This window comes from Epinephelus lanceolatus, chromosome 6 (assembly GCF_041903045.1).
Source record: "Epinephelus lanceolatus isolate andai-2023 chromosome 6, ASM4190304v1, whole genome shotgun sequence".
NCBI classification, from domain to species: Eukaryota; Metazoa; Chordata; class Actinopteri; order Perciformes; family Serranidae; genus Epinephelus; species Epinephelus lanceolatus.
The window spans coordinates 19,008,236-19,035,315 of NC_135739.1; the positions used below are offsets into that span (position 1 = coordinate 19,008,236).

Genomic DNA, 27,080 nt, shown 5'->3' on the forward strand with positions numbered 1-27,080 from the left:
CATTTAAGGAGATTGCAGAAACTACTAAAATTGGGTTAAGAACTGTCCAACGCATTATTAAAAACTGGAAGGATAGTGGGGACCCATCGTCTTCGAGGAAGAAATGTGGCCGGAAAAAAATCCTCAATGATTGTGATCGGCGATCACTTAAACATTTGGTGAGATCAAATTGAAGAAAAACAACAGTAGAACTCAGGGCTATGTTTAATAGTGAAAGTAAGAGCATTTCCACACGCACAATGCGAAGGGAACTCAAGGGATTGGGACTGAACAGCTGTGTAGCCTTAAGAAAACCACTAATCAGTGAGGCTAACCGGAAAAAAAGGCTTCAATTTGCTAGGGAGCATAAAGATTGGACTCTGGAGCAATGGAAGAAGGTCATGTGGTCTGATGAGTCCAGATTTACCCTGTTCCAGAGTTAAGGGCGCATCAGGGTAAGAAGAGAGGCAGATGAAGTGATGCACCCATCATGCCTAGTGCCTACTGTACAAGCCTGTGGGGGCAGTGTTATGATCTGGGGTTGCTGCAGTTGGTCAGGTCTAGGTTCAGCAACAGTATGTGCTCAAAGAATGAGGTCAGCTGACTACCTGAATATACTGAATGACCAGGTTATTCCATCAATGGATTTTTTCTTCCCTGATGGCACGGGCATATTCCAAGATGACAATGCCAGGATTCATCGGGCTCAAATTGTGAAAGACTGGTTCAGGGAGCATGAGACATCATTTTCACACATGGATTGGCCACCACAGAGTCCAGACCTTAACCCCATTGAGAATCTTTGGGATGTGCTGGAGAAGGCTTTGCGCAGCGGTCAGACTCTACCATCATCAATGCAAGATCTTGGTGAAAAATTAATGCAACACTGGATGGAAATAAATCTTGTGACATTGCAGAAGCTTATCGAAACAATGCCACAGCGAATGCGTGCCGTAATCAAAGCTAAAGGCGGTCCAACGAAATATTAGAGTGTATGACCTTTTTTTTTGGTGGTGACTTTTTTTTTGGCCAGGCAGTGTAGTTGCCAAGACATTTCATTCAAAACCACAAATGTACCCCTCATGGTGGAGCTACGAGAAAGGTCTAGGGATCACCAAGCCAGTCGGCTTCATCCTTTGAGGACCACGAATGCATTTATAAAATTTAATGTCAGTCCAACAATAACCAATGTTTAGGTATTTCAGTCAGGTCCAAAGAGTCCAAGAGCCATGCCGCTTACAAAAAGTCATTTGGTTTTGGTCTTGCTACACTCAGAATGCTTCATGCAGACTTCAACTAAAACAAGAACCTTGAACCCTGTTCTTTGTACCAGTGGAAAAATAATGAGGCTTGTGCTTTGTGTGTAAAGAATAAAAACACTGACACCGCTGTAAACAGGCAATTTTCCAACTGCAGCTGTGAGCAATGAAGTCAGGCAAACGCTTTATGGATGGCCAGCGGCATAGCCAGTGTGCTCCAATCAGGTTGTGATCAGAAGAAATGAGGATCACACACACTGTGTCCAAGTCTGTAAACACTCCTGCCGAGAATAGAGCCAATATGGACAGGACGCACAGCCCTGCACAGATGACCACTGATAACACAATGCACGCACACACGCACACACGCACACACACACACACACACACACACACACACACAGAGTGGCAACAGCAATGATGATGTGCTGGTGTCTTCATCTTTCTTGTGTAACCACTGAGGCCTGCAGCATATACAGAATACATCACCGGTGAAGTACTGCATGAACTGTTGATCTGACATCCCTCAATACCGCTTCAGTGTGCAGATATTTATATAAATGTGTGTGTGTATGCGCGTGTGTTGCTGGTCAGCACGGGAGCCAAGGAACTACTACACCATACAGACAGTGTGTCAGGCCATAAAAAATGTAATAGCTATAAAATAACGACTAGGGTTAGACCTATGTGAACATTTTTTAGACTGGTTTGATAATATGCCAAACACCAGAGTGGATGGGTATACTATCCTTTTGCCAGGCATCGCACTTAAATCAGCAGCTGCTCCAGAGTCTGACAAGACACTGTATCCTAACAGCAAGTGTCAGAATATCGTGTTGCATTGCATAAAATCGTAGCGATGACAGATGGATGAGTAACCTACCTGCTATCTTACTACGTTTGTAATGTTACTTTTTAAACTGTAAACACATATGAAATTGTAGTATTTACAGGGAAAATGACAGTACAGTGCACTGTAGCCAACAGCAAGTTGCCTAGCTTGTCATTAGCGAGGGTCATTTACCTTACTAGAAACTTTCAGCTTCCCAGGGATCTCCTTCCGGCCAGCTACCACCTTATTTTGTTTTTTGTTTGTTGAAATAATGTGTTGTATAGATAAATCCTCATTTCAACATCATTAAGCCGCCATTGCAGTGCTTTTTAAATAAGCGGTGGGAATAAATACAAAAGACAAAAGGTCAACAACTGATCAGCTTGAAGCGGTGCACTGCGTCACCTGTGGCCAGTCTGGGCAGTTATTTTGCAAGCTTTAAATCCAAAAAGTTGCACATTGGCACTCTGTTTTCTTGAGAGACTAACTCTGCCATGTCTCGACAACCCCCAAAAAACACATGAACTTTCTTGTAAACAAACACAGTGTTTGTCCTTTTATGAACAAACATAATATCATGCTAATCTCTGTGTCATATTGCTTATTATTAGTGCAATACAGGTTAAATTTCGCACCATAATGCCATCAGCACAAGCTACTGATTAAGACTATGCTTTAATGTGCCAGAACATGTTAATAATGAATGCCAGTTTAGCCAGTTTACATAAAATCAAGTCTGAGCCTGTACACTATACCATACCAGGAAAATGGAAACCAACCCAACTCTAATATGACACCATCTGCATTTAGATCGGTAAAAAACAGACTCGATTTACATCCGCATCAACAACTATGCAACTAAAACAGAAAGAATATAGTGCTTTTGTCTTCCCCAGTGGCTTTTGGTAGTTATTTCTAGTTAAGTATCAGTGAAGGTTATTTGCAGTTACTGTCCCCAGTAGTGGAAATGGTGGACGGTGAAACAACTGGAGTAACTGTGAAAAACAAGCTGCAGTTCGTCTTGTATTGTCCGCAGATACAAGGCTCTAAGAAAGCGGTCGAATTGTTGTTGCGACAGTGGCGCCAACAACAATACCAGTTAGAAATGCTAAGGGACGCCAAGTGGAAAGATTGTTTAAGTGCAAGGTAATCCATCTGGGGACAAATGTAAATTTACGAATGTTTCAAAATTATATAAAAAGGGTGACATATTTTCTCTAAAAAAACAAAAATCAGCTTTGATGTGAAGCACACAAATGTGAGTAGAGAGAGGGTAAAGTATTTCCTGCTTTAACTGTTAGAAATTAAATTGTTGTTTTTTTTAACAACAATAATTATGTCTAAAGAAACCTTGGTCCAATGATAAGTTAGCAAAGTTAAACGTCTAATGAGACTGCATGTATTCATTCAGTCTCATTTTCGACATTGTCAAAGTGCATTGGAATACACAATGTAAATTTACCCATCTTTCTAAATGCTTTTAGTAAAACATTAAAACAAAAACAGATGATTACTGATGTTTACGCTCTGTGTTTGTCTCTGTGCGTGTCAAGAGGAGGAAAAAGAAAAGTGCCATTTACTCTTTTATGAAATCTCTTTTAACAACACCACGAAGAAGCTTTAGTGATTACTGTCCAATTGAATCGTCCAGAGACTGTGGAGAGCCGCTATTGTATTAACACTGCACTCAGCCACTTCAGTCTCATTCATCCTGCATTCATTTACTGTAAATGTGTGCCGGCAGAGCTGAGGAGTGCATAAGAGCCCTCAGACAGAGGAGTTATTCAGTGTAGAAGATGACAAACACACAAATGCAGGTGTGACATTGGACCCAAGAGAATGGAAATCAAAGCAAATCAAGGAACGAATTCAAGACTCCACATTAGACAACAACTCCTAGTACACACACTATCTACATACTAAAAAATGACTACCAGTTGTTCCCAGAAAACATTAAAAATCATCCTGGGGTATAGTCTCATTCAAAGTGCTGTCACTTGGAAACTGGCCTTGTGCTCAGGCTTGATAGTCTTCCCGCTCTTTCAGAAGTCTGCACTGGCTACGTTTTCAAGTTCAGTTTAATGAGTCATGGATTTAGCATATGCTGCCATTAGTTTAACAACTCTAACTGCCTTGAATCTTTGGCTTGCATCATTTAAATTAACCACACAGCCAGCAGTTCCCCTTTTACGGCTCCTCTCTTTACTTCGATAAGGCCATTCTGGAAATGCGTCTTCTGTCCTGCAATACACAGCATGACATACCAGCTGGCGACCCTACTGATATTGAGGGTCTGTCTTAAGGTCTAAACAATTATGCCACAACACCAAGAATTGTAACCAAGCTGACCAGTTTGTGTTGTACAGAAAAGTTTTTCAAGAATCTGCAGAACTTTTGTGGAATCCGCTTATGTGTTTAAGCATGTAAATACAATATCCCATTTTCAGAGACCAGGATAAAACCTTATCCCACTTATGAGAAACACAAATATGCAAGGTGGAGTGTCCCAAAAGAAATCAGGATACTGTTGCATGTATACACCTTATCCTGGTTATTGAAAGCCACCGACTACCAGCACAGGTGCATCTTCAGTCGAGTGACATAACAAACATACAAACTATGGCGGAAGAGAAACCATCTTATATCTGGAGCAATGAAGAAACAGAGTTTTGTCTTTCAGTAATTAAAGAGGCTGTGTATCTCCATCCACTGCTCGTTAGGTGAGTAACTACATAGTTTGTGTGTGTGTGTTGGTTAAGGTTTGGAGAGAGAGAGATAGATAAGCACAGAACAGAAAGCCGTTTGCGATTGAAGCAGAGAAGAAATTAGCCATTGAGTTGTAAAGTTGAAGTAAATGTACAGTGTAGTGTTCAATATGTCCTATAATTCTTATCTCCCATTGTTGGTTTGTCACAGCACCTGCACAAACAGACAGCTGCAGCAATCAGTAACTGGGTTACTAGTATTTTTGTGTATACAGGTAATATAAATAACCCAGTTCTCTGTGCTCCTGTAAAACACCATATCCTGAATATGGTCATAACCCAGACAAGCCTCATAAATGGGTTATGCATGTCCATGTACAAGCAGTCAATGTTTCAAAAGATTTCTAATTCTGTTTGTACAGCTAAATTTAATAAAATGTGTATAAAATTGTGCACAAAACAAGAAGAACATTTTGACATGGCAATCTCTCTTCCTCTCTATGCTACCTTGTCCCTCAGAGGTGAAAACACACACATTTCAAGCACAAACACACACACACACACACACACACACACACACACACACACACACACACACACAAACACACACGGCACCAAGGTCAAACAAAGACCAAAACATTTTTAGTGCTCTCCTCTATTTGTGACCAACATCTACTCCTGATGTGGTCTAAATGCCAGATTGATTCAGTCTGATTACTGTCATTAAGGCCACGTGAACCCAAGCTCTAAGTACTGTTATTTCATCAAGCACTTCCGAAAGGATGTTTTTATCCAGACCGCCAAGTGTCAAATGCTACAAATGTACATACACACAGATTCACACACAAATGCATTTGTAAATAGCCACAAACATGCAAAACACACTTTCAGTCCTCGCCAAAAGCAGGACAAGTTACCAGAACTGGAGGTTTAATTGCTTCATTTACAAAGTAGTGTTTGCTGTTTCAACATGTCTATCAAGAGAAGCCCGCTATGTGACATGCTAATTATGTTCAGGCAAACCAAACAGAGGGATAAAAATGTGCAGTATGACAGAGTAGCACTACAGGTCATGGAAACACCAGACTCAAATGCGTTCTTCCTCTTGGAATACACTCAGCAAAGGTTATCAGGCAGAGTATATATCTATGCATGTTAAATTACAACATCTAGGGGTGTATTTAAACGATCTCTAGCGCATGTTCTATGTAAAGTGCATGTTGCAAGTGCATTTAGGGCACATCCAACTCCACTGTGATGATTAAACATAGCATCTGCACCTGGGTTATCGCTATTTACATTGTGGATTCAGCAAACTGGAGGAGGGAGCAGTTTTCTGCAGAGAGTAATGCAGTGCATGCAGTAATGTTACAGCAGCCAATATCGTGGGACATTTAAGGTACGTTCACATAGAAGTGACTGCAGGTGAGTCACCATTGCCTACCAAGGTGATATTCCTGCTAAATGTGGGCAGTGCTGGACGTGACAGACACGGAAACCTAGCTTGCCGGGTAATGTTAGCTAGCTTGCTAATAAATACAGCAAAGTATAATATTTTTGAACATTTTTCCTTTTTCTTACGTACCATGCCTGTTTCCTGACTCACTGGCAGCCAGGCAGCATCTCTCATGTAGGGCTGTTTGTATCTTTCATGGCCAATATCATAAGATATTGGCTGGTAAGACAAGGCAACAGTCAATGTTTCCTCCACACATACTCCTTTGCTACTGTTGAGGCTGTGACTTGGATGGTGAAAGTTTACCAAAGTTGAACTCCACACAATGCCAAGATGTGAATTTGCTTTGCCAACAGAAGCAAATGTTTTGTTCTGCTCAAAATGAATGGAAGTGAACGGGAGGCGAATATTGACCAATGTTAATTCAACTCACGTGTGACTATACTACAGGGAAAACTGTAGTTATAATCTTTTAGCTTCTGAAATAATCAAAGAAGTTACACTCATGTATAAATGCGCACAGCATCTCTCATAATGGCAAGTCTGCTGTGGAGCAGCAACGGACAACAGCTCTGCTCTGCACTACAATCATATTTCAGACAATGTCATTAATATTTTCTTCAATGATGATGTATTTCACCCCCCGCAACCCCCACTTTCTGCTGTCTCAAAGCAGCAGTCCGCCTACAATGCGTCTGACCATGTGTCAATTTAAGACCTATACACCTGTGGGTGCACAGATGGACACAAGTAGGCTACATTTGCTACTTACACAATGTGGGTTGGTCTGAAACTAGCAATGACAGTGGTACTGTACTGTGCACCGCTGTGCACCACTTTGCGGTGGGTGTAAAGGGTGCCCTTAATGTGCTAGCAAGTAGCTATCATGTGTACAACACGGGTTGTGCAAAAGGGAAGGTCATGTCTCGGCCAAATTGGACAGAGATCCTCTTGAGAGTGTGAAAACATTTTTCATGGCAATCTGGGAAATTTGGCCTGATGATGACTCTAGAGAAAACTTAAGGGAACATGTTCAGGGAGTCATGAATGTCCACAGCAAATGCCTTGGCAATCTAGCCATGAGTTTTAAGCCACATTGTCATGAATATAAGTATACATTGAGGGGAAATTTTAACATGCTGATGGCGCTATATGACAGGCCATGGGGTAGGTATAGTTTCAGAAGTACTTCACTGGGGATTGCAAGCATGCATCCAAAAGTTCATGGCAATGTGACCAGCAGTTGAGACATCTTGCTACAGGCTAAAATGAAAAGAGGGACAAACTGAGTGATGGACCGAGTAATATTACCATGCATGAGCTCTGCTGATAACTGGGCAAAACCTCACATAAGCTCTCTTTTTCCTAACATATTGCTCTCACTTGGATTGAATACAGACTAATTTCCTTTGAAAAACAAAAACAGGTGCACACTTTGGCTCAGGTGCAACATCTCATTTTCCATCCTCCCGTCAGGTGGCTGCGGGTTTGTCGCTAAGTGGCCCTGAGAGGTGGATGTTCATGGTTGTAACACATCCTGACTCACTCTTGTCATTGTCCTCTCAACAGATGAAGTGTAGATATATCATGTAGTATTGTGATAATTATATCAGGCAGTGGAGTGAATAGTTATCAGGTCCATGACGGAGCATCTCTACAGGCCTGGTGAGCCAGTAATCAGCCACATCAATACCACTGTCACATGGACTTAAATATCAAATGCAAATTAAAGCAGGGAAAGGTTCTCAGTCCGCAAATTACTCCTCTTACTTCAACTTCACATTTGTCTCTCCCCTCCTCATCTCTTCCCCTGCATTCACTGTACGTCATCCATCTCCTCTCCACCTCCCATCTATCCTCCCACTTTCCCTCTGCTGTCATGCTCACCAAGCCTGTCTCTTTAGCTATAGACATAACTCATAAAGGGATGTGGCATCCTGTACCTGTGGTGAGGCAGGAGGGAGGGCACAGAGGGTGCCTACACCACTAGAGGTGAAGCTCCAGCTTCAGCAGGGAAACAGAGGGGGGCGTCACCGCTATAATCAGCTAGAAATTTCACAGCGCCACAGGGCAGGAAACCAGTAAATACACACGCACACACACACACGGGGACTTTAACATTCACACACACACACACACACATGCATGTGATATGAGCATGTGAATGAGCACACAGTGAACACACAGTGCTACCTATTAAGAATGCAAGAGCCAAATGTTTTTTCAAGTATTAATGAGAATAGCTGCCATAATCCAAGAATCTTATTCAGCACCACTGACTCTGTTATAAAACTCCCTCATAGACCGAGCCTGGACCCCTCAACAATAACTTGCAAGGACGTTAAAAAAATTCCTTTTAGACAAGGTTGAAAATATGAAGCTGAATACATCACCCCTAATAAAGCCACTCTGCACAAGAGTCTACCAGCATTTGAGATTTTTCTGCCCATTTCTCTTCCTCTACTTGATAAAATCATTTATGACATGAAGCCCACTGCCAGCTGCCTTGATATTGTTCTAACCAAGTTGGTGAAAGAGGTTTTTAGGGGAAACTGGCTTGAGAATTCTCAGTATTACATAGAACTTTATTATACCAGGAACTGATATGAAACATTTCTACAGAGTGACGTCTGAAGACAGGTGTGAACATCAATTTCGAATGTTCTCTGACTCAGACTTTTTGTTGTATTGTCTCGAAAATTGACTATTTCACAATGAAGTTACAGTTATACCAGATTTTGTCTGTATCATCCAGCCCTACCTGAGCCCTGGCTGAATACTATTATTGGACTATACAGATTAAGTGTTTCCCAAAGTGTGGCTGCAACAAAGCTATGCACTATATCCAAGGGACAGTTCATCCCAAGATCAAAAATACTACTTTTCCCCTTACCCGTAGTGCTATTTATCTATCTAGACTGCTTTGGTGTAGGTTGCCAAGTGTTGGAGATATCGGCTGTAGAGATGTCTGCCTTCTGTCTAATACAATTTAACTAGATGGCACTCTTCTTGTGGTGTTCAAACTGCCGAAAAAATATATTTGAAAAACTCAACAGCAATGTCTCTTTACAGAAATCATGATCGGGTTACTTAAGATAATCCTTAGACTTTGTTGTGAGCTGTTTTATGTAATCATTTTCCTTCTACCAAACTACACCCACCAACTGTATCACCGCACAGAAGGATGAGTGCATCTAACACTGAGCTAGTTAACGTTACAGCTCAGATAAGGAGGATGCCATTAATGTTTACATTTCATGATGTCACAAGCACAAGCCTCTTGTCCATGAGAAGATACATGCTTCCTTTTGCGCTGTGATACAATTGGTGGGTGTAGTTTGGTAGAAAGAAAATTGTTGCTACATGAAACCCCTCACAACAAGGTCTGTGGATTATCTTGAGTAACCAGGTCATGATTTCTTGAAAGACACATTGCTGTTTTTTGGGGGGGCACTTTGAGCACCACAAGCCGAGTGCCATCTTGTTTCATTATATGAAAGAAGGCAAACATCTCTACAGCCGATATCTCCAACACTTTGCAACACCTACCAAAATAATCTAGACTGATAAATAGCACTACAGGAAAAAATATGTTTTTGATTTTGGGATGAACTGTCCCTTTAAATATAATAACATTGTACTCTGAGATTCCAAAACATCTTCATATACAACAAAATGAAAAAATCATAGTCACAAATGTTAAAGCAATTATAGTATGCAGCTGTGGTCTGTTTTTATATGACTGTCAAGGATAATTTAGCAGGTGAGAAAATAGATACAGTACAGGCCAAAAGTTTGGACACACCTTCTCATTCAATGCGTTTTCTTTATTTTCATGACTATTTACATTGTAGATTCTCACTGAAGGCATCAAAACTATGAATGAACACATGTGGAGTTATGTACTTAACAAAAAAAGGTGAAATAACTGAAAACATGTTTTATATTCTAGTTTCTTCAAAATAGCCACCCTTTGCTCTGATTACTGCTTTGCACACTCTTGGCATTCTCTCCATGAGCTTCAAGAGGTAGTCACCTGAAATGGTTTCCACTTCACAGGTGTGCCTTATCAGGGTTAATTAGTGGAATTTCTTGCTTTATCAATGGGGTTGGGACCATCAGTTGTGTTGTGCAGAAGTCAGGTTAATACACAGCCGACAGCCCTATTGGACAACGAAATGAAATGAAGGTCAGTCAGTCCGGAAAATTGCAAAAACTTTAAATGTGTCCCCAAGTGGAGTCGCAAAAACCATCAAGCGCTACAACGAAACTGGCACACATGAGGACCGACCCAGGAAAGGAAGACCAAGAGTCACCTCTGCTTCTGAGGATAAGTTCATCCGAGTCACCAGCCTCAGAAATCGCAAGTTAACAGCAGCTCAGATCAGAGACCAGATGAATGCCACACAGAGTTCTAGCAGCAGACCCATCTCTAGAACAACTGTTAAGAGGAGACTGCGCCAATCAGGCCTTCATGGTCAAATAGCTGCTAGGAAACCACTGCTAAGGAGAGGCAACAAGCAGAAGAGATTTGTTTGGGCCAAGAAACACAAGGAATGGACATTAGACCAGTGGAAATCTGTGCTTTGGTCTGATGAGTCCAAATTTGAGATCTTTGGTTCCAACCGCCGTGTCTTTGTGAGACGCAGAAAAGGTGAACGGATGGATTCCACATGCCTGGTTCCCACTGTGAAGCATGGAGGAGGAGGTGTGATGGTGTGGGGGTGTTTTGCTGGTGACACTGTTGGGGATTTATTCAAAATTGAAGGCACACTGAACCAGCATGGCTACCACAGCATCCTGCAGCGACATGCCATCCTATCCGGTTTGCGTTTAGTTGGACGATCATTTATTTTTCAACAGGACAATGACCCCAAACACACCTCCAGGCTGTGTAAGGGCTATTTGACCAAGAAGGAGAGTGATGGAGTGCTGCGGCAGATGACCTGGCCTCCACAGTCACCGGACCTGAACCCAATCGAGATGGTTTGGGGTGAGCTGGACCGCAGAGTGAAGGCAAAGGGGCCAACAAGTGCTAAACACCTCTGGGAACTCCTTCAAGACTGTTGGAAACCATTTCAAGTGACTACCTCTTGAAGCTCATGGAGAGAATGCCAAGAGTGTGCAAAGCAGTAATCAGAGCAAAGGGTGGCTATTTTGAAGAAACTAGAATATAAAACATGTTTTCAGTTATTTCACCTTTTTTTGTTAAGTACATAACTCCACATGTGTTCATTCATAGTTTTGATGCCTTCAGTGAGAATCTACAATGTAAATAGTCATGAAAATAAAGAAAACGCATTGAATGAGAAGGTGTGTCCAAACTTTTAGCCTGTACTGTAGATGAATGATTCTGTATTTGTATCAGCATCATACTCACTCCCATTCCTTGCGTCGTGCCTGCGGTGTGCTGTGAATCTTATGAGCTTGGTGGGCTTTGACAATGTCCCTCTGCTCAATCAGGCCGCCCCGACGTCTCTTCATCACATTGGGACTGACTGCCAAATCTCCATCCACCCCCAGCATTCCCCCTCCGACGTCAAACGTCGAGGCCACGTCAAGAGAGAGGCCGAGACGGTTCGGATGTAAAGGGGGAGCATTGCCAGATATGTGTGGGAGGTAGAGGGCATCATAACTGGTTGAGAGACTTTGGGGTTCCAGGAGGGAGTGGGACTCAGACAACAGGCTGGACCTTTCGGCCAGCCCTGCACGATGCTTCTGCCAGTTCTCACAGTCTGTTGGGGACGACTGAAGCATGTGGTGCCTCGGGGTGCTGCTACCACACATCGCCCCCATGCCCAGACCCCCCACTGGACACTCCGGCCCTGATGAGGCCCTAGGTAGCCCCAAAGCATTGTGGTCCCCTGTCAGAGACTGAGAGCTGACCGAACAGGAGCCCAGTTCCAGCATGGTGGGAAGGCTGCCCAGGATCTCAGCATAGTGCTGCAGGAAGGAAATAGAAAAGGAAATAAGAGGGAGGAAATGGAGTACAAGGAAAGAAACAGAGAGAGACACATAACATTAATGTACAAACCCTGACAGACATCAAAGATTCCCAAGACTGTCTGGATCTTTATTCAGTGAAATTAACTCTGACTGTAAATGAAGCTATGCAGACTAGGGATGTAAACAAATTTGATTTTTTTTTTTTTTTTTGGCATGAAAAGATGATGTGCTGAAATACAAACACCCAGATTTGAGACTTTACAATAGGAAATTGATTTTTGGAGACAGCTTTCAAATTTCTCATCATAAACACTTCAGAGCAACTTCACACTTATCTGTCCCAGTGCAATTCTGACTTGTATTTCCACACTGTTAAAACCTCTTATTATATTTCACACAATATAAGCGACTGCATAGCTTTTATTCAGACTCAGTTTAGATTTTTCTTTTCAAATTTTTTGACGATGCACTTAAAATACAAATTACAAGTAGGTGATTTCTAAAAATTTTCAGTATAAGCCCTGCTCACTTCCAGCATGCTGTCAATCAGTATTCAAATGCAGATATCTTTTTGTGAAATACACAGATATAGATAGTATCCCTAGATTTGCAAAACTCTCCCAAGCTGCTTCAAAGTGTTCTTGACTCGCTGTACCAAACACTCTAGTTATGGTCTGGTTGGATTTAGGCAAAAATAGCACTTGGTAGGGTTAGAAAAAGATAATGTTTTGGGTTAAAAAAATCACTTGAAACATGGGATATGCAATTTAGTGAGAGTTTTCACCAATCTGGGGTTACCATCTAGACACGACCCACATACAGGTGCAGCCACTCAGCCATCTTGTGCTTGGGGGTCGCGTTAAAGCTGCAGTACATCAAAAGCCTGAAGACATCCAGCTCCTGGGTATAAATTTGTTCATCTAACCCCCTGAGGCAATATCCCAGTGGCCCAACAGCTCTAACTGTCTTCATAGAGTTTAACATGTTACCACTCCTCTGAGCACCAGAACCAATTAGATAAGCTGTAACACAACCCCTGAAAACAAATAATCATATGATAGTACCAGTGCTGGGCTTAATGGTCCAATTAAGAAGTGCGAAGAAATAGAGAGAAATTAATTTTATCAACCCATCTTCTCCTTTATCTGGTAAGAACATTTACGAGTGAGCACTACTCTGCTTTCAGGTACGTGCTAAGCAAGTACATTTTATTGCCTGCCATGCTGCAAAAGCCTGCATGTTTCTGCTGCTCCGTCTCTAGCTTTATGGAGTCCTCACCATTTTTGTTAGCCGAATGATAGATTTCTGCTTTTACAGGCCCTTGGAGAAAAATGGTTCTAAATAACTCTTGCCTTGAAGATATGGAGCTGTAAAAGGAGGATGTTGTGTTGTTGTAGTACAGGGCAGGTAAGAATAAAAGGATGAAAGCTATTCAACTGTCTTGAGCATCTACTTAAAATGCGTCAGACTGCTTAAACACCCCTAGAGCCTTTAATTAGACTGCTGTCAATAAGTGGACGCACTGCTATGAATGAGGCACTAATGATCAGAGACCCTCTTGAGCTGACGATGCTATCACTTGTACAAGAAAGCTGCACCTCATTGATTTCTGGAGGTCTCCACCAACAGCTCCACGTATCAACATTTTTGCACAAACTGAAATGACGCCCTGTTTGATTTGCTAATATTTTCTGTTTACTAAATCCCAGTGAATAACAATGAGCTTTAGGGTGAGGAGCAGTAGAACAGAGATTGATAAGAGAGATTTGTTCCTTTGTACTGTGTTTATGGCAACGCAAATAAACCAGCAACAATGTGATTTATTAAATTCATGAAGCCGAAAGTGACAGAAATTTTACTGGGGTAAAAAAACAAATTTAATAAATGGAAAAAATGTGGCAAAAGTCTACTGCAAATTAATCATCAAACAGTGTTTTCCTGAGGCAAGGCAGACAGGCTCAGCTCATTAGAGTTAATATGGGCCAACGGGTAGCCTGGTATAAATGTTGTTCAGCTGAACAATTATTTACCAATTCCCACACAGACAGTGGACTCTCTCTTATAGCATCTTCCAATTCATTGTTTTACAGTTTACAGTCTTATAACCACTCTTTTCGTTGTATTTAAGTTAAACCAACTGTAAGCTAGCAGCTCAGCACCAAACAGCAGGTAGACACAATTAGCAGTTAGCCGTTAGCAGTTAACGGTAGCCGCTAGCCGTTAGCCTGTGAGCATAGTGAAGCATTTAGCGGCTAAAAGAGCCAACTTTTCCCCCTAAGGAGTTGAAAAAAGAGCGTAAATATTCAACCTACATTTGTCAGGTAAACAGGAACACGAGTCCAAATAAATTATACTTTCGCTTCTCGTCTGTTGTATGTGTAATTTAGCAACTGTAAGCTAGTATTTGTTAGCTATCATATTTACAGCGACGTCATCTGGCATTAAAATGTAGACGTTGTGTTTACATGTGGGTGTGCTGCCCTCATGTGGCCAATAAAGGGATTGATAATGCAAGTGTGACTGAGCAGAAATCAAAAAGACAAACATACATTTACCCACTTTAGTTGCAAAAATAACTTGTGTTTTGTTACATTATACATTAAACAAAAACATTTTTGTTTTAGCTCCAGTTTTTCACAGATTTAAGTTAAAAATGTGGGACTTTTTATGCACATCGAAGACTTTATCTCTCAGATTGTGGTTGCAAATTTGTTAAAATCCATGTTGGTGAGAACTTTTCCAAGATAATCCACCCCACCTGACAGGTGTGGCATATCTAGCTGCTAATTAAATAGCATCATTACTACACAGGTGTGCCTTGTAATGGTCACAATCTTTTATTGGGGTGCTTCTTTTATTTATTTAACCACGTAAGTCCTGTTGAAATCAATGATTGCTTTTACAAGGTAGACCTGGCCAAGACAGCAGCACACAAAAAGTTACAGCCAAACAACCACGCAATAAAAAACAGAAAAGATACACAGTTACATGTAGAAATAGAACACCTACGCACAATGGCAAGACCCAACCGACTCATTCATCCTTGCACTTATGAAAGCTTTAAAATCAGGCAGAGAAACCACTAAAAGGCTGCTCTAAAATTTGCTGTTTCATCTTGACAAAAAACTTTTATGATGATTTCACATGACTACCACTAAAGAAATGCTTGTAGAAGTGCCCACTAACACAAATTCCAACAACTTTGCAACCATGATTTGAGAGAAATAAGGCTTTTGTGTGCATAAAAAAAGTCTCATATCTTAACTTAAACCTGTGAAAATGGGAGCAAAAACCAAAGTGTTGCATTTAAAGTTTTGTAATTAATATAAAAGACACTGGAAAACATCATGCAGCGATGCACCTAAGCTCCATATCTCACTTAGCAGGGAAATATCATACTTCAATGCTTTTTTTCCAGCTACTTTTGAGCTAATTTCATTTATCATAATTAGTATGATAATTGGAGAGAAACAATGTGACAGTCAGACAGTGGTGGTCACAACAACAACAGGCAACAGGTTCTACGCCCAGATGAAGCAGAGTTGTTTTTAAACTACTGTGCTGCTGCAGGATCACACGTCTGCCTTTCTGACAACTCCTAAAATATATATTTTATTTTTATACTGAGTAACTGGCAAATAAACAAATTTACTGGAATAGCCTAGCAGGCCATTTCCTCCACATGAAGAAGGGACTAAAATCAAATTATTGCACTCAGGTTCCACACTGATTGGAATGACCAGCCCTGCCCGAAATCAAGTAATTGTAACTCATTCACTGAAGCACACTTTAATAGGTTTTCTTTTCAGGGAAACAATTCAAACAAAATCTCATTGACCAAGCCCATTACCTCTGACATGTTGAATCCAGCTCTCCTGGGGTTTATGGGACAATAGGTAAAGGGACTTAAATTATATGTAGCTGCTTAATGATTATGAGCTGACAGAAAACACTGGGTGCTATCAAGTCCTGTCCTCTTTCCTTTGATACATAGGCTATCTATATGTATAGTTATGAGTTTATAGCCAATGTATTTGTCTGTACCGTTGTCCATTGTGGTGTTCCTGGCAGGGGGAGCAGTGTCTGAGAAATAGATGGGGGAAGTACCATTGATCTGGTGCTTACTGAATCCATTTTGCAAATTATGTTTTCAAACTGGCTGAACAGGAATGCCAACACAATTTAGCTGATATATATATATAAGGGTGTTTGAGCACAGACAGCTGGATCTGGGTATTATACTCCCAGAAAAGCACCAGTCACACCAACGGGAAAATACAACAAAGACAAAAGAAATCGACTCAGAAAGGTGCCGCGTTCATGATCGATAGTAATAAAATAGACGAAACACCCAAAGCTTTTCCAGACAAATATGGTTAGTAAAGGGTTGAATGACAAATAGGCCTCTTCCAGAATATGAAAGCTATTAAAATGGACACAGACATTGATGTTGGCAGCAAAGTTGATACAATAAATACAATACAATAAACATTAACTGTATAATGCTACAAGCACAAGGCTGCTCTTTAAGTCACTCCAGATCTTATCAGCACATGGCTCATCTGTAGTGCATTTACATAAAGGCCATTTGGAGTGTGCTTATGTATACATACCATATGTGGCCTACAGTATATTCAATACTGACACACTTTAATAACACTTGAATTTGTTTATGGTCATTTACCATCTGCTAGTGAGATCGCTACACTCAGATAAAAAGACACATACTCTAATCAATCTCCTCTGTGGTGTCTTTTGTCTGTGATCATTCAAAATGTTGGAAAACACACTTATTCACTTAGATCAGAAGATTAGCATCACTCTCATGTCTAGTCATATCGATCTTCTCATCTAACTCTCTGCAAGGACACGAATAAGCGTCCAAAAGGTCTAACTGCTCCTTTAAAGCGGCTACAAGGAGCTTTTATCTGGTTATGAAACAGTCTCAGTTTAATACTGATGCCTCTATGTGACCTACATAAGCAAACAAGTCCATCAGCGAGAAGACAGACTTTTTTCTATAAAGGTATTCTTAATGCCTGACCCTTTGTCCGATTCCTCAGATGAAATGGTTTACAGCATGCAGATCGGAAGAGCCTAAGTTTACACTTTCCCACGTAAAGTTTAACAGCGAGTGATATATAAGCCAGATAACAGGAATCAGGAGGAGAATTCATTTATCTATTTTATTTCCTACATCATATTTTGTGGTTATGGCTGATACTGAGGCAGGATGAGCAAAGAGAAAAAGAAAAAAAATTATAGCTGCTGTGCAGCGATGGGTCGGGTCTGGGCATTTTTAGGCAATTCTGACCAACAAGCAGAAGAATTAGAAGACATTTAGCAACACAATCTGCCTTTTGCATCAACTGAGGCTTGAACTCACAACCTCTGAGACCAAGAATCAATTTCTATCTCACTGAGCTATTTAGTCAGTGACAGTTCATGTGTAGCTTCACAAATTGACTACGCCAGACGTGCAGGTTTAGCAGCCGTCCATGCATGGAATTTATTTTAACAATGATTGATTTGCTTCATAAGTGAAAAACTGATGTTTAACTAGTTGAGCTATGTGAAAGAGAGAAGCCTCAGATGGTTTCACACTTAAGTATTGACACTGGATCTTTGTGCAAAGTTTGGTTTATTTTCAAGCATGAGAAGGCAGATTTTCTAGCAGAAAAAAGATGTGTAGATGCTGCACAGTGATCAGTCACGCTCAGGCAATTTTAAGCAATAAGCTGGAGGACAAGAAGATGTTTACATTACAATGTGGATTCTGCACCAGTTGAGGCTTGAATCCGCAACCTCTGGAACCTAAGATGGTCATATACTGCTCTGACCAACTGGCAAGTAGCAACTCAACAGTGGCTTCACAAATTGAGTAAGCCATTCACTGTTGTGTAGGAAAGCAGCCATCCGTGCATTGAAAGGCAGATTTGAAACCACTGTAAAAAATTCAGTTATTAAGACAAAAATATGAAAATACACATATTGCATCTAGACTGTCTGGAGATGTTGGTAATTTGTTTGTAATAATGATTGATTTGCTCCATAAGTGAAAAACTGATGTTTAAAATTGCCATTTTTACATTGACTCCAATTGTTCACATTAGAGCAAAATTCAAAATGCTGTCAAAAATTCAGTTTTTGAGATAAAATTCTGAAATTTGCCACACATCATCTAACATGACTCTAGAATTTTTTCATGAACATTGAAGATTTATTTAGCAAGAATTTGCATGTATAAGTTTACAGTACCGTTTACAGTCAAACATTTTGATGCACTGTAGGCTCAATTTTTGATAAATCAAAAATCGGAGAAACATAGTTTTTGTAGGACAGTCTGAAGATGCTCTGTAGCAAGTTTGGTGTCAATTGAGCAAAAATTGTGGGAGGAGATAGGTTTAAGAAGTTTTACAGTTTTTGAAAAAAACAGAGTGATGAACTTAATAACTTTTAATAGGTTTAAGTGTACAAAAGTTTCTTCAGTATTGGGGCTACAGTTTGAAAGTTGTGAAGTTGTAGCACGTATGGTTGATTTGTTATGAATTTTCAGAGTTTCGAACTTTAGACGCTTGCTGTAGCGCCACCATCAGGACTATTGGTTTGAGTTTACAGCTGAGGATATCTGGCATGAGACTGGACCTTTGTTCAAAGTTTGGTGAGTTTTCACCCATGGGAAGTATGATTTCCTCGGAAGAAGAAGAAGAAGAAGAAGAAGAACTAGGATTACAATAGTGTCTTGGCAGCTTAGCTGCCCGGACCCTAAAAATCACCAAAGAACAAAAAAAGTTGGCATATTTCTTCGTCTTTCTCTTGGCAAGTTGGTGTGTGTACAACGTTGGTGAAGCTTCTCAGTCATCCAGGTCATAGCGCTATGTCGTAGGCGACTTGCTAGCGTTTCTTGAAGACGTTTCACCTCTCATCCAAGAAGCTTCTTCAGTTCTAACTGACTGGTGTGGAGTCACAGATTTTTAAACTCTGTGTGGGTGTGAACCCTTACAGAGTCGTTGAGTTCACATGTGGAATACACAGAGTTGACCGTAAACAGGTAAGAGGACGTCGTCTGCAAACTGCAATAAAAATCCCAGTGTGGACACATATTCCAAGTGCGCTGTATACATATCCAAAGAATGCTCCTAAAACCCAAATATTATCGGCGCATCCCATGTCTTAATTGGAAAATGCCACATTCGGAAAAGGGCCTGCTTCGGAATATCCAAAAAGGATATGCTGTTTACAAGACCTGTATCAAATGTATTATACTGTTACATTCTGAATAATAGCGGAAATTAGTGTGCATGTAAATGTAGTGAGTGATAAAGCACGGGCGAAAACATGAGTCGACCTTAGTCAGTCATTAAACAGATGCAGGATTTGAAAGGATTCAAAACCGACCTTGAACTGGCCATCTTCCTCCTCGATTGCTATGTAGTACATCTATTTTGTTTATGAAATACATTGTGAGAGGTGTTTTTTACATCCATATATGACCAGATCTAAATCTTTACGACACCAGGCACTGGTGCTCATGGAAACAATACTGCTTTTGTCCACAGGGGCTGCCAAAATCAACAGAAGAAGAAAGTTCCTTGTAGATGCTTTAATATTGACATGAAATTTAGAAAAACAATTGAAAACAATGGCTTGTGACCAGGAATGAGGAGGAAGAAGAGGTATTAATTTGTATAATTAGACAAAGATAAAGGTTGATTTTTTTTTTTTCAAGCATTATCAGAACCATTAGTCCAGCCAGACCCACAGCGCCAGTACAAAAACAGACCTTCACCACAGAGTCCTAAAAAACATCCACACCGCAAAGCAATGACTAAAACATCAGTGCTCAGCTGCTTCCTCTGCACTCCACTGTGGTTGCTCCACACAATTATCAAAACCACTCTACCAAGAAAGTTGACTGTAGTTTGATCCGATTCTCCTAATTGGCTCTTAAGAGGTTGGTTGCTGATCACTCACTGAGCTTTCAGACTGCCATTATCCGAAATTGTCAACAAACTATCTAAAGTGTTACTCACAGCTGTGCGGTGACTTTCCAGTTACTGGGGTCAGATAAAGCAGACGAAAGACTGTGAGTCTTTACGAAAACTCAACCACAGTATGAGAGGGAAATTGTTTTTAACGCTCTTTGTTGAACAGCCAGGTGTCTGTAAGGTTACTAATGAGGAGTGAAGGAGAGGCTCAGGCAGGCGAGGAACCTTCTCACACCTGCTGCCCCTGACGGCCCACGCAACTGCCTGACTGCACATCATGTTTCACCACATCCTCCCCTCAACCTGGATGTCAACCTGGTGAGTGGCCAACCATGCGTCAGGAAGTGTTATGTCACCTGAAGCCACTCTAATGGGAGATGCGTTTGGAAGGAAATCTGGTGTAAAATTTAAGCCGGCTGAAAATAACCATGTTTGGTGCAGGAGATTCAACAACAATGTCAAGAATCTTGAGGACAGCTTAAAGGATCCGGGTGGAATTGAGGAAATATACATTTAATGCCAGAAATCTGATCATTTCAGTCATAAAATATGGCCTGCTGATGGCTGTAAGGATCAAGTTGTTCTATCTGTGCTTCAATGTTGTACAGGCAAAATGGAAGAATATGGCAATATGATGACAAGTTAAAACAGATATTACAAAGGAAACCTTTTTATCAACTGACTAAGAACACACTGTAAGACCACTGCCTTTAGGAGTTATCCAACACAGTCGAGTGGGAACAGAGGACACAGAACATGTTCTGTACACACCTACTATGACTCAAGTGTTTCAAAGTTACAGTGTCCAATCACCTTTAGTTACACTCTATGCTGTGAGTTATCTTATGGCTTTGTTTGCCTTATACAAACAGAAGAACAAAGACTAATTAAACAGACAGCTCATCCAAGAGGAAGGAACACTGACTCCACATAAATACTGTAGTAGCCAAGGCACATATAGTATGAATGTGTAAGTGTCCCCTCAATGAGAAGTCTAATTTTCTCTACAGCTCAGCCAGCCTCTAATATAAAGCCGTGACTCCCTCATAATATAGCCACTGCATATTACTGTTCTGTATTATACAGAGTGCATCAGGCAGTGCCAACATCTACAATTTACAACTTTCTATTACACACTGTGGTGCATTTCAGTGAGCAAATGGAGCCAGCGAATAGAGCCAGATGTATAGAGTGTAATGGGCAAAATGTATTTAAACTTTTCTGAATGTAGCATCAACATTCAGGACACAAAGAGGATGAAACTACAATGATGTTTCTACTCAACAGACTCAAAAGTCGATGACAAGGAGCACACACTAGCACTGTGGTGCTTTGAGCTAAATGTCAGCATCCTAATATGCTCATGGTGACAATGCTAACATGCTAATGTTTAGCAGGTTAAATCTTTAATACCTTTATGTTCATCATCAGTGTTGGCAATTGTTTGGTCATAAACCAAAGCATTAGACAAATTTAAATTTTGACCTGATGATGGCGATATAGAAATTTTTAAAGGGAATGCCACTGACTTTACACATCAATGTCTGCTTACAGGTGTTGGAGGGTGCTACTGAAAGTGTGAAAAAAACAATGCTCTCTAATACCTAATTGACAGAATAGGTCAATTTCCACTGACTTCCAAAACGACATATCACCATTACGGATGCACAATACTGGATTTTTTGCTGATATCCAATATGCCGATATAAAACAACTTATTTTGCCGATGACTGATACAGATATATCCACTTTTTTCTCAACCTAATTTTAGTGATCATCAAGTCTCTTCTGTAGTGGAGTTAACATCATATTATACATGCATGCTCTTATCGTGATGGCCCACCAGCAGATGGAGACATGAAATTGAATGCTTTTCAGTGCATGTAACATTCATTCATAGTGCAAATTAAGAAAAAGCATGTTGGCTCATTTTAAAGCCAATATCGGCTGATGCTGATTATCGTGCATCCCTACTTTAATTCACTTTGAAATTCTTGGCCAGGCCTCTTCCTAGTGAAGTTTGTGTGCACTGCTGCTAACGTATTGCTGTGAACAGCTGTTGCTCTTACATGTAGGTTTGTCCTGTTGTGGGGATGTAGTGCAGCCTGACCTCTACTTTAGGTCTCAGTACTGTCCTTGAGTTGCTGGTGGACAACCATGACAAGTATGAATGGTCACTGTTACACTATAAAACTGGCTGTGGTTAGGTTTAGGCAACAGGACTAAGTGATGAGGATCAAAACAACATCAGAGTTTGGCTTTAAACAAGTACTTTTGTTACTAGATATGTCACTAACATAGTATGCTACACATACTAGCATACTAGGCCACATTGTCATCAAAAGAAGTCAACGTTGACTATGGGCCACAAACACCACTTTCTTGGGTAAAAGTCCTGTGCTTGATCCATCTTTATGCAACATTACATGGACTATGACCACTAGAGTGTGCTGCCTTACAATAAACTTGAGTATGGGTCGTAATAAGCTGCTTACACAGTCGACCTACAGTTAATGGCTGTTTTTCTAGTGAGAGCGCCTGGAAAAAAAAAAGTTGTATAAAGCTTTTCTTGGTTTCAGAGGGAGCTGTGCAAAATATTCCTCCATTGCCTCAAGTGATGTCAATTGAGTCTGCCTTGGTTGGAGCTGAAGACAACAATTAAAAAAAATAACTAGAAATACCACCCCACAGTTTTATGCCTTTGCATGCCAGTCAAGTGTCTCCTACAGTTTACATCCATGTCCGTGAAAACATTGATGCTTCACACACGTTTCCCCCCTGGCAGCACAGAGAAGATCTATACAAACAGCACAGTTTCAAGATTTATGTCATCAATTCAGTATCTGACCAAAGGTCTCCCCTTCTGGTCCTGACATATGATGTTGAATAATGTCCAGAAAAGTGTTTTATGCAGAATATTGTGATGTCACAGTGAAGCTGACCTTTGACCTTTTGGATATAAAATGTCATCACATCTTTAATTTATCCTGTTAGACATCTCTGTAAAGGTTTGTCATAATTTGTATATAAATTCTTGAGTTATGACCCTCAATCTTCCACCACCAAATCCTAATCAGTTTATTCCTCAGTCCAAGTGAACATCTATGCCAAATTTAAAGATAATCCCTCAAGGTGCTCTTGAGATATTACGTGCACAAAAGTGGGACGGATGGATGGGCAAACCTTCCAGCTACGGAGGCAATCACCCATTCACACACACTTAAATGAAAGCTACTAAAATCACTTAAATGCAAAGGCTTGCCTGCCCATCAGGCAGAAACTTGGAGTTCACGTTGACATGCAGACAGGAACAGAGGGTGAACGAACCTCGTGATTAATGGATGATCGCTCCTCTTCCTGAGTTACAGCCACCCAGCAATAATAACTGGTGAAGAATACAAGGATAATAACTAAACCAGCAAAACTTCTCCACTGCACCTCAGCAGCACAGTCTATTCCACCCACAGTCACTATTGTTGTCTCTATATTAACACCTCATCTCCTCTGCATCTGGAAAAAAATGAATGTATTTAATGACAAAGACAGTTCTTTTCAACCTACACGTTTCCTATGCAGATGTAGCACCTTCTGTAGATGTGTTAATGTGAATACTGTGCACGTTTTGCTCATCCTGTACGTGTGCTGTAAATTCGCTTTTGTTCCTGTTATGTTGCACATCCTGTATATGCTGCATAATTTCGCACACTTTTTTTTGTTAATTCATATTAGTCTCTCTATTTAACACTCCCATTGTACAGTGTGATGCTGTTCTTGCCATTCATTTCAAGCATCCATTTACTTCAATCTTATTTTTAGTATCTGTATCCTTCCACTGTGATATTCTGTAACAACAACAACCCAATTTTCCTGCAGGGTTTATTAAAATTTCATATTATTGTTGTGTTAGCAGTATGCCATGAGCACTGAATTACCTCAGTTTGAATAGATCAATTAATTGGAAGCCTGGGTAACAGACATTTGAGAGTGAACATACAAGGCAACTCAACTTGGGAATTAGTTTTCTGTGTTATCTCGTACATTTTGCTCTCAAATTGGACATGTATACCCGGGAGCTCAGTCAGACCTAATAAAAAGCATTATCAAACAACAAAGAATAGTTTTAAATTCATGGTATTCTTGTGTTTGGCAAGTTTTTCAGCTGCTGAGCATTGATGTATTACTAAACAGGCCTACCGGGCACAGGCCCAGGCACCTAAAGTGTGAGGTGGCTTCCTTGGCCTTCTCCTGCAAAATGTCACTTAAATTAGCATGCACCAACAAGGAAGAGACTCCGTATGACCACAAAAGTGCACAAAAGGCTGCAAAGAGATGTAAAGGAACTGCAAAGAGACACAAAATCACTACAAAAAGGGGCAAAACAACCACAAAGAGACACAAAACGACCAAAAGAGAAACAAAATTACCCCAAAGAGACAACTACAACAAACGACTACAAACAGGACATCCAAAATTAGAGACACAAAACCACAGAAAGATTTATAATGACTACAAAGACCCGCAAAACAACAAAAAAAATGAGGCAAAAACCCACCACAAAGTCTGTGTGTCTTCCTCCTGTGTAGGAGAGGTTGTGAGGCCTTTTGCATATTTCTGCCTAGGGGCCCACTCTTTCATAATCCCCCCATGCTACTGAGACTCTCTCTCTCACACACACACACACACACATACACACACACACACACACACACAAGCTTTATATTCATTTTCTTCAATAGTTTATAAGGCAGTTGGGCTTTTTGTCTTTAACTGTAGCCAGGTAGACCATGACAGATGCTTCTCAAAGGGATCCCACTGCGATGACCTTCAAAGCTAAGCCATTACGTAACACCACTGACACATCAGATCAGTAATGATCAACACTACTAATAGGACCACCACACTGTTATGGGTATATCAGTGGATGGCAAAGAAACCTCATGGGAAAAACCTGGCAGAGGGACTGACATAGGGTGGAGTATGATGCATTTCCACAACCCTGTGCTGTCATTATTAATTTAGACTTTATAATCTGGTCTCTAAACATATAGGGCTGTGCCATATAATGGTTTGATATAGATATTGTACCTTGAACATATTCAGAAAGGACATATCCAGGTCCTAAAGTCTGCCTTGAAATAGTGGACTAATTTTTTACAAATTCTCCTTCTGCTAAACATAAACACATGCTTCACCGCTCATTTTAATGATTTCTGTTGCATGTCTGTTTGGAGCTGCAACAATTAATTGATTAGCTGACAAAACAAAGTAATTGAATTCTGTGGGAAAGAATTGTCCAGGCATAAAATCCTATGAAAAGGCTTTTACAACATAATGTCTGCACAGTGACATTACAGCACTCCACCTGTATACATATGATATTAGAAAGATTTGTCTTGCATATACACATTACTGCTGCGCAATATTGTTTTCCACAGGGAACACATAGCAATAAGGCCAGTGACATTTAAATCTTTGCCAAATTTATCCACAAGGCTGCGGGGAAACCACATTGTATTTGAAGCATAGGCCCATTCTACACAAACATATAAATGAATGATTGCTGATTTTAGCTGCTCTGAGATGAAAGAAATGTGTGAGAATATATATGCGTGTATCTTGGGGATAGCAGAGATAAGTATCTGTTGCAGTCATTACTCAGATTCAGTGTTGGGCTCATTGAGAAGCCACTGTGTCACTGTACTAACATCTTTAAACCTGTACATTTTCTGATTGAATGCACACTGACTTGGCTTCTTGTTGTCAGTGCTTTGTTTTTGGCACATCAGAAATGTCTGAGAGACAAACCACACCAATGTAGCACACAGTTAAGATGAAGCAGACTACAAAAAGGAAAAAGCAAAGTGTTCTAGTGGTCGGAAGAACTACAACAAAACTGTAAAGTTTGGACCCAGCTACAGCCATGTATTTTGTCAAAGTAGCACTGAGCCTTAAAGCAAAGCCTGCTCATTTGTTTTAGACAGCAGCAGCAACTGAATGAGAAAAACACCACATGAAAGAAATGCATTTATTAATACTGTCAGAGCTGGATCTGGTTATATCAATAAAAATAACTAATTGCCTTTGTTAAGATGGTGTACAAACTGCAGTGAAGACAAAGTGTCAACATCTGAGCAAACAAAGTACAGTCATCACCAGTCTCTAGACCACGGATACTTAACTTGCCTTGCCTGAGGGCCGCTTTTGCAAAATGGCAAGAGGCCAGGGGCCAGTTGATAAACAAACATTGTTAATATGTAATGTAAATAATACATAATAAAATGAATAATGATGAATTAAACAGTCTCATGACTTATTTTTCTTTGAAATTCTTTATTTTTATATTAACTGACTTAACTTTCTGTTGGTGTCACCAGGCGGAAATGCTGTGCTGAAGCTAGCATGTTCTAACTCATGATGATGCCTGATTATTAGCAACCTTGCTTACAGCCATTGTTATTTCGCAAATTTAACATAAAGGTTTAGGATTGGTCTGAGGTGGCAAAAAATGAAGGCAAATTCATCCGTTCAATTTTCACTGAATTCCCTGTTTTCAAACTTTCAGTGTTTTCTGTCCACTCTCGTCTTTCCCAAGAGGCAAATCCAATCACAGCAGCCCCACACAAGCCAGGTATACGCAGGACTACAACCAATATAATAAATGTTTTAACATTTCATCGACTAAAATGTGAGCAATGTCTACAGCCTGGTGCCTTTTCTTTAAACAGCAAGATGAGTGGCTTGTCTTTAGTCTCCTTAGCGAAGCTAGCCATGGATTCCAAATCCAGACAGGGAAAGTCTTGGAGGAAAACAGTGAATTTAATAGTGCATAGACAGATTTATTTACTGCAAGGTACCAAATATCCATTAATACCTAACTGCAGAGTAGCCATCTAATGGTAAAACATATTAATGAGT

General features: G+C 40.4%; 1 protein-coding gene across 5 annotated transcripts in view; it reads right to left on the reverse strand.

The window, feature by feature from the left end:
* Nucleotides 1-27,080, reverse strand: part of cacna1ea (calcium channel, voltage-dependent, R type, alpha 1E subunit a) — a 149,733-nt gene that overhangs the window by 120,016 nt on the left and 2,637 nt on the right. For all 5 annotated transcript variants that reach the window (XM_078168763.1, XM_033621374.2, XM_078168762.1 and 2 more), the window contains exon 2: nucleotides 11,612-12,174. In XM_078168763.1, the coding sequence (XP_078024889.1) occupies nucleotides 11,612-12,141 (530 nt within the window). In that variant the 5' untranslated portion in view covers nucleotides 12,142-12,174. The remainder of the gene's footprint in view (nucleotides 1-11,611; nucleotides 12,175-27,080) is intronic.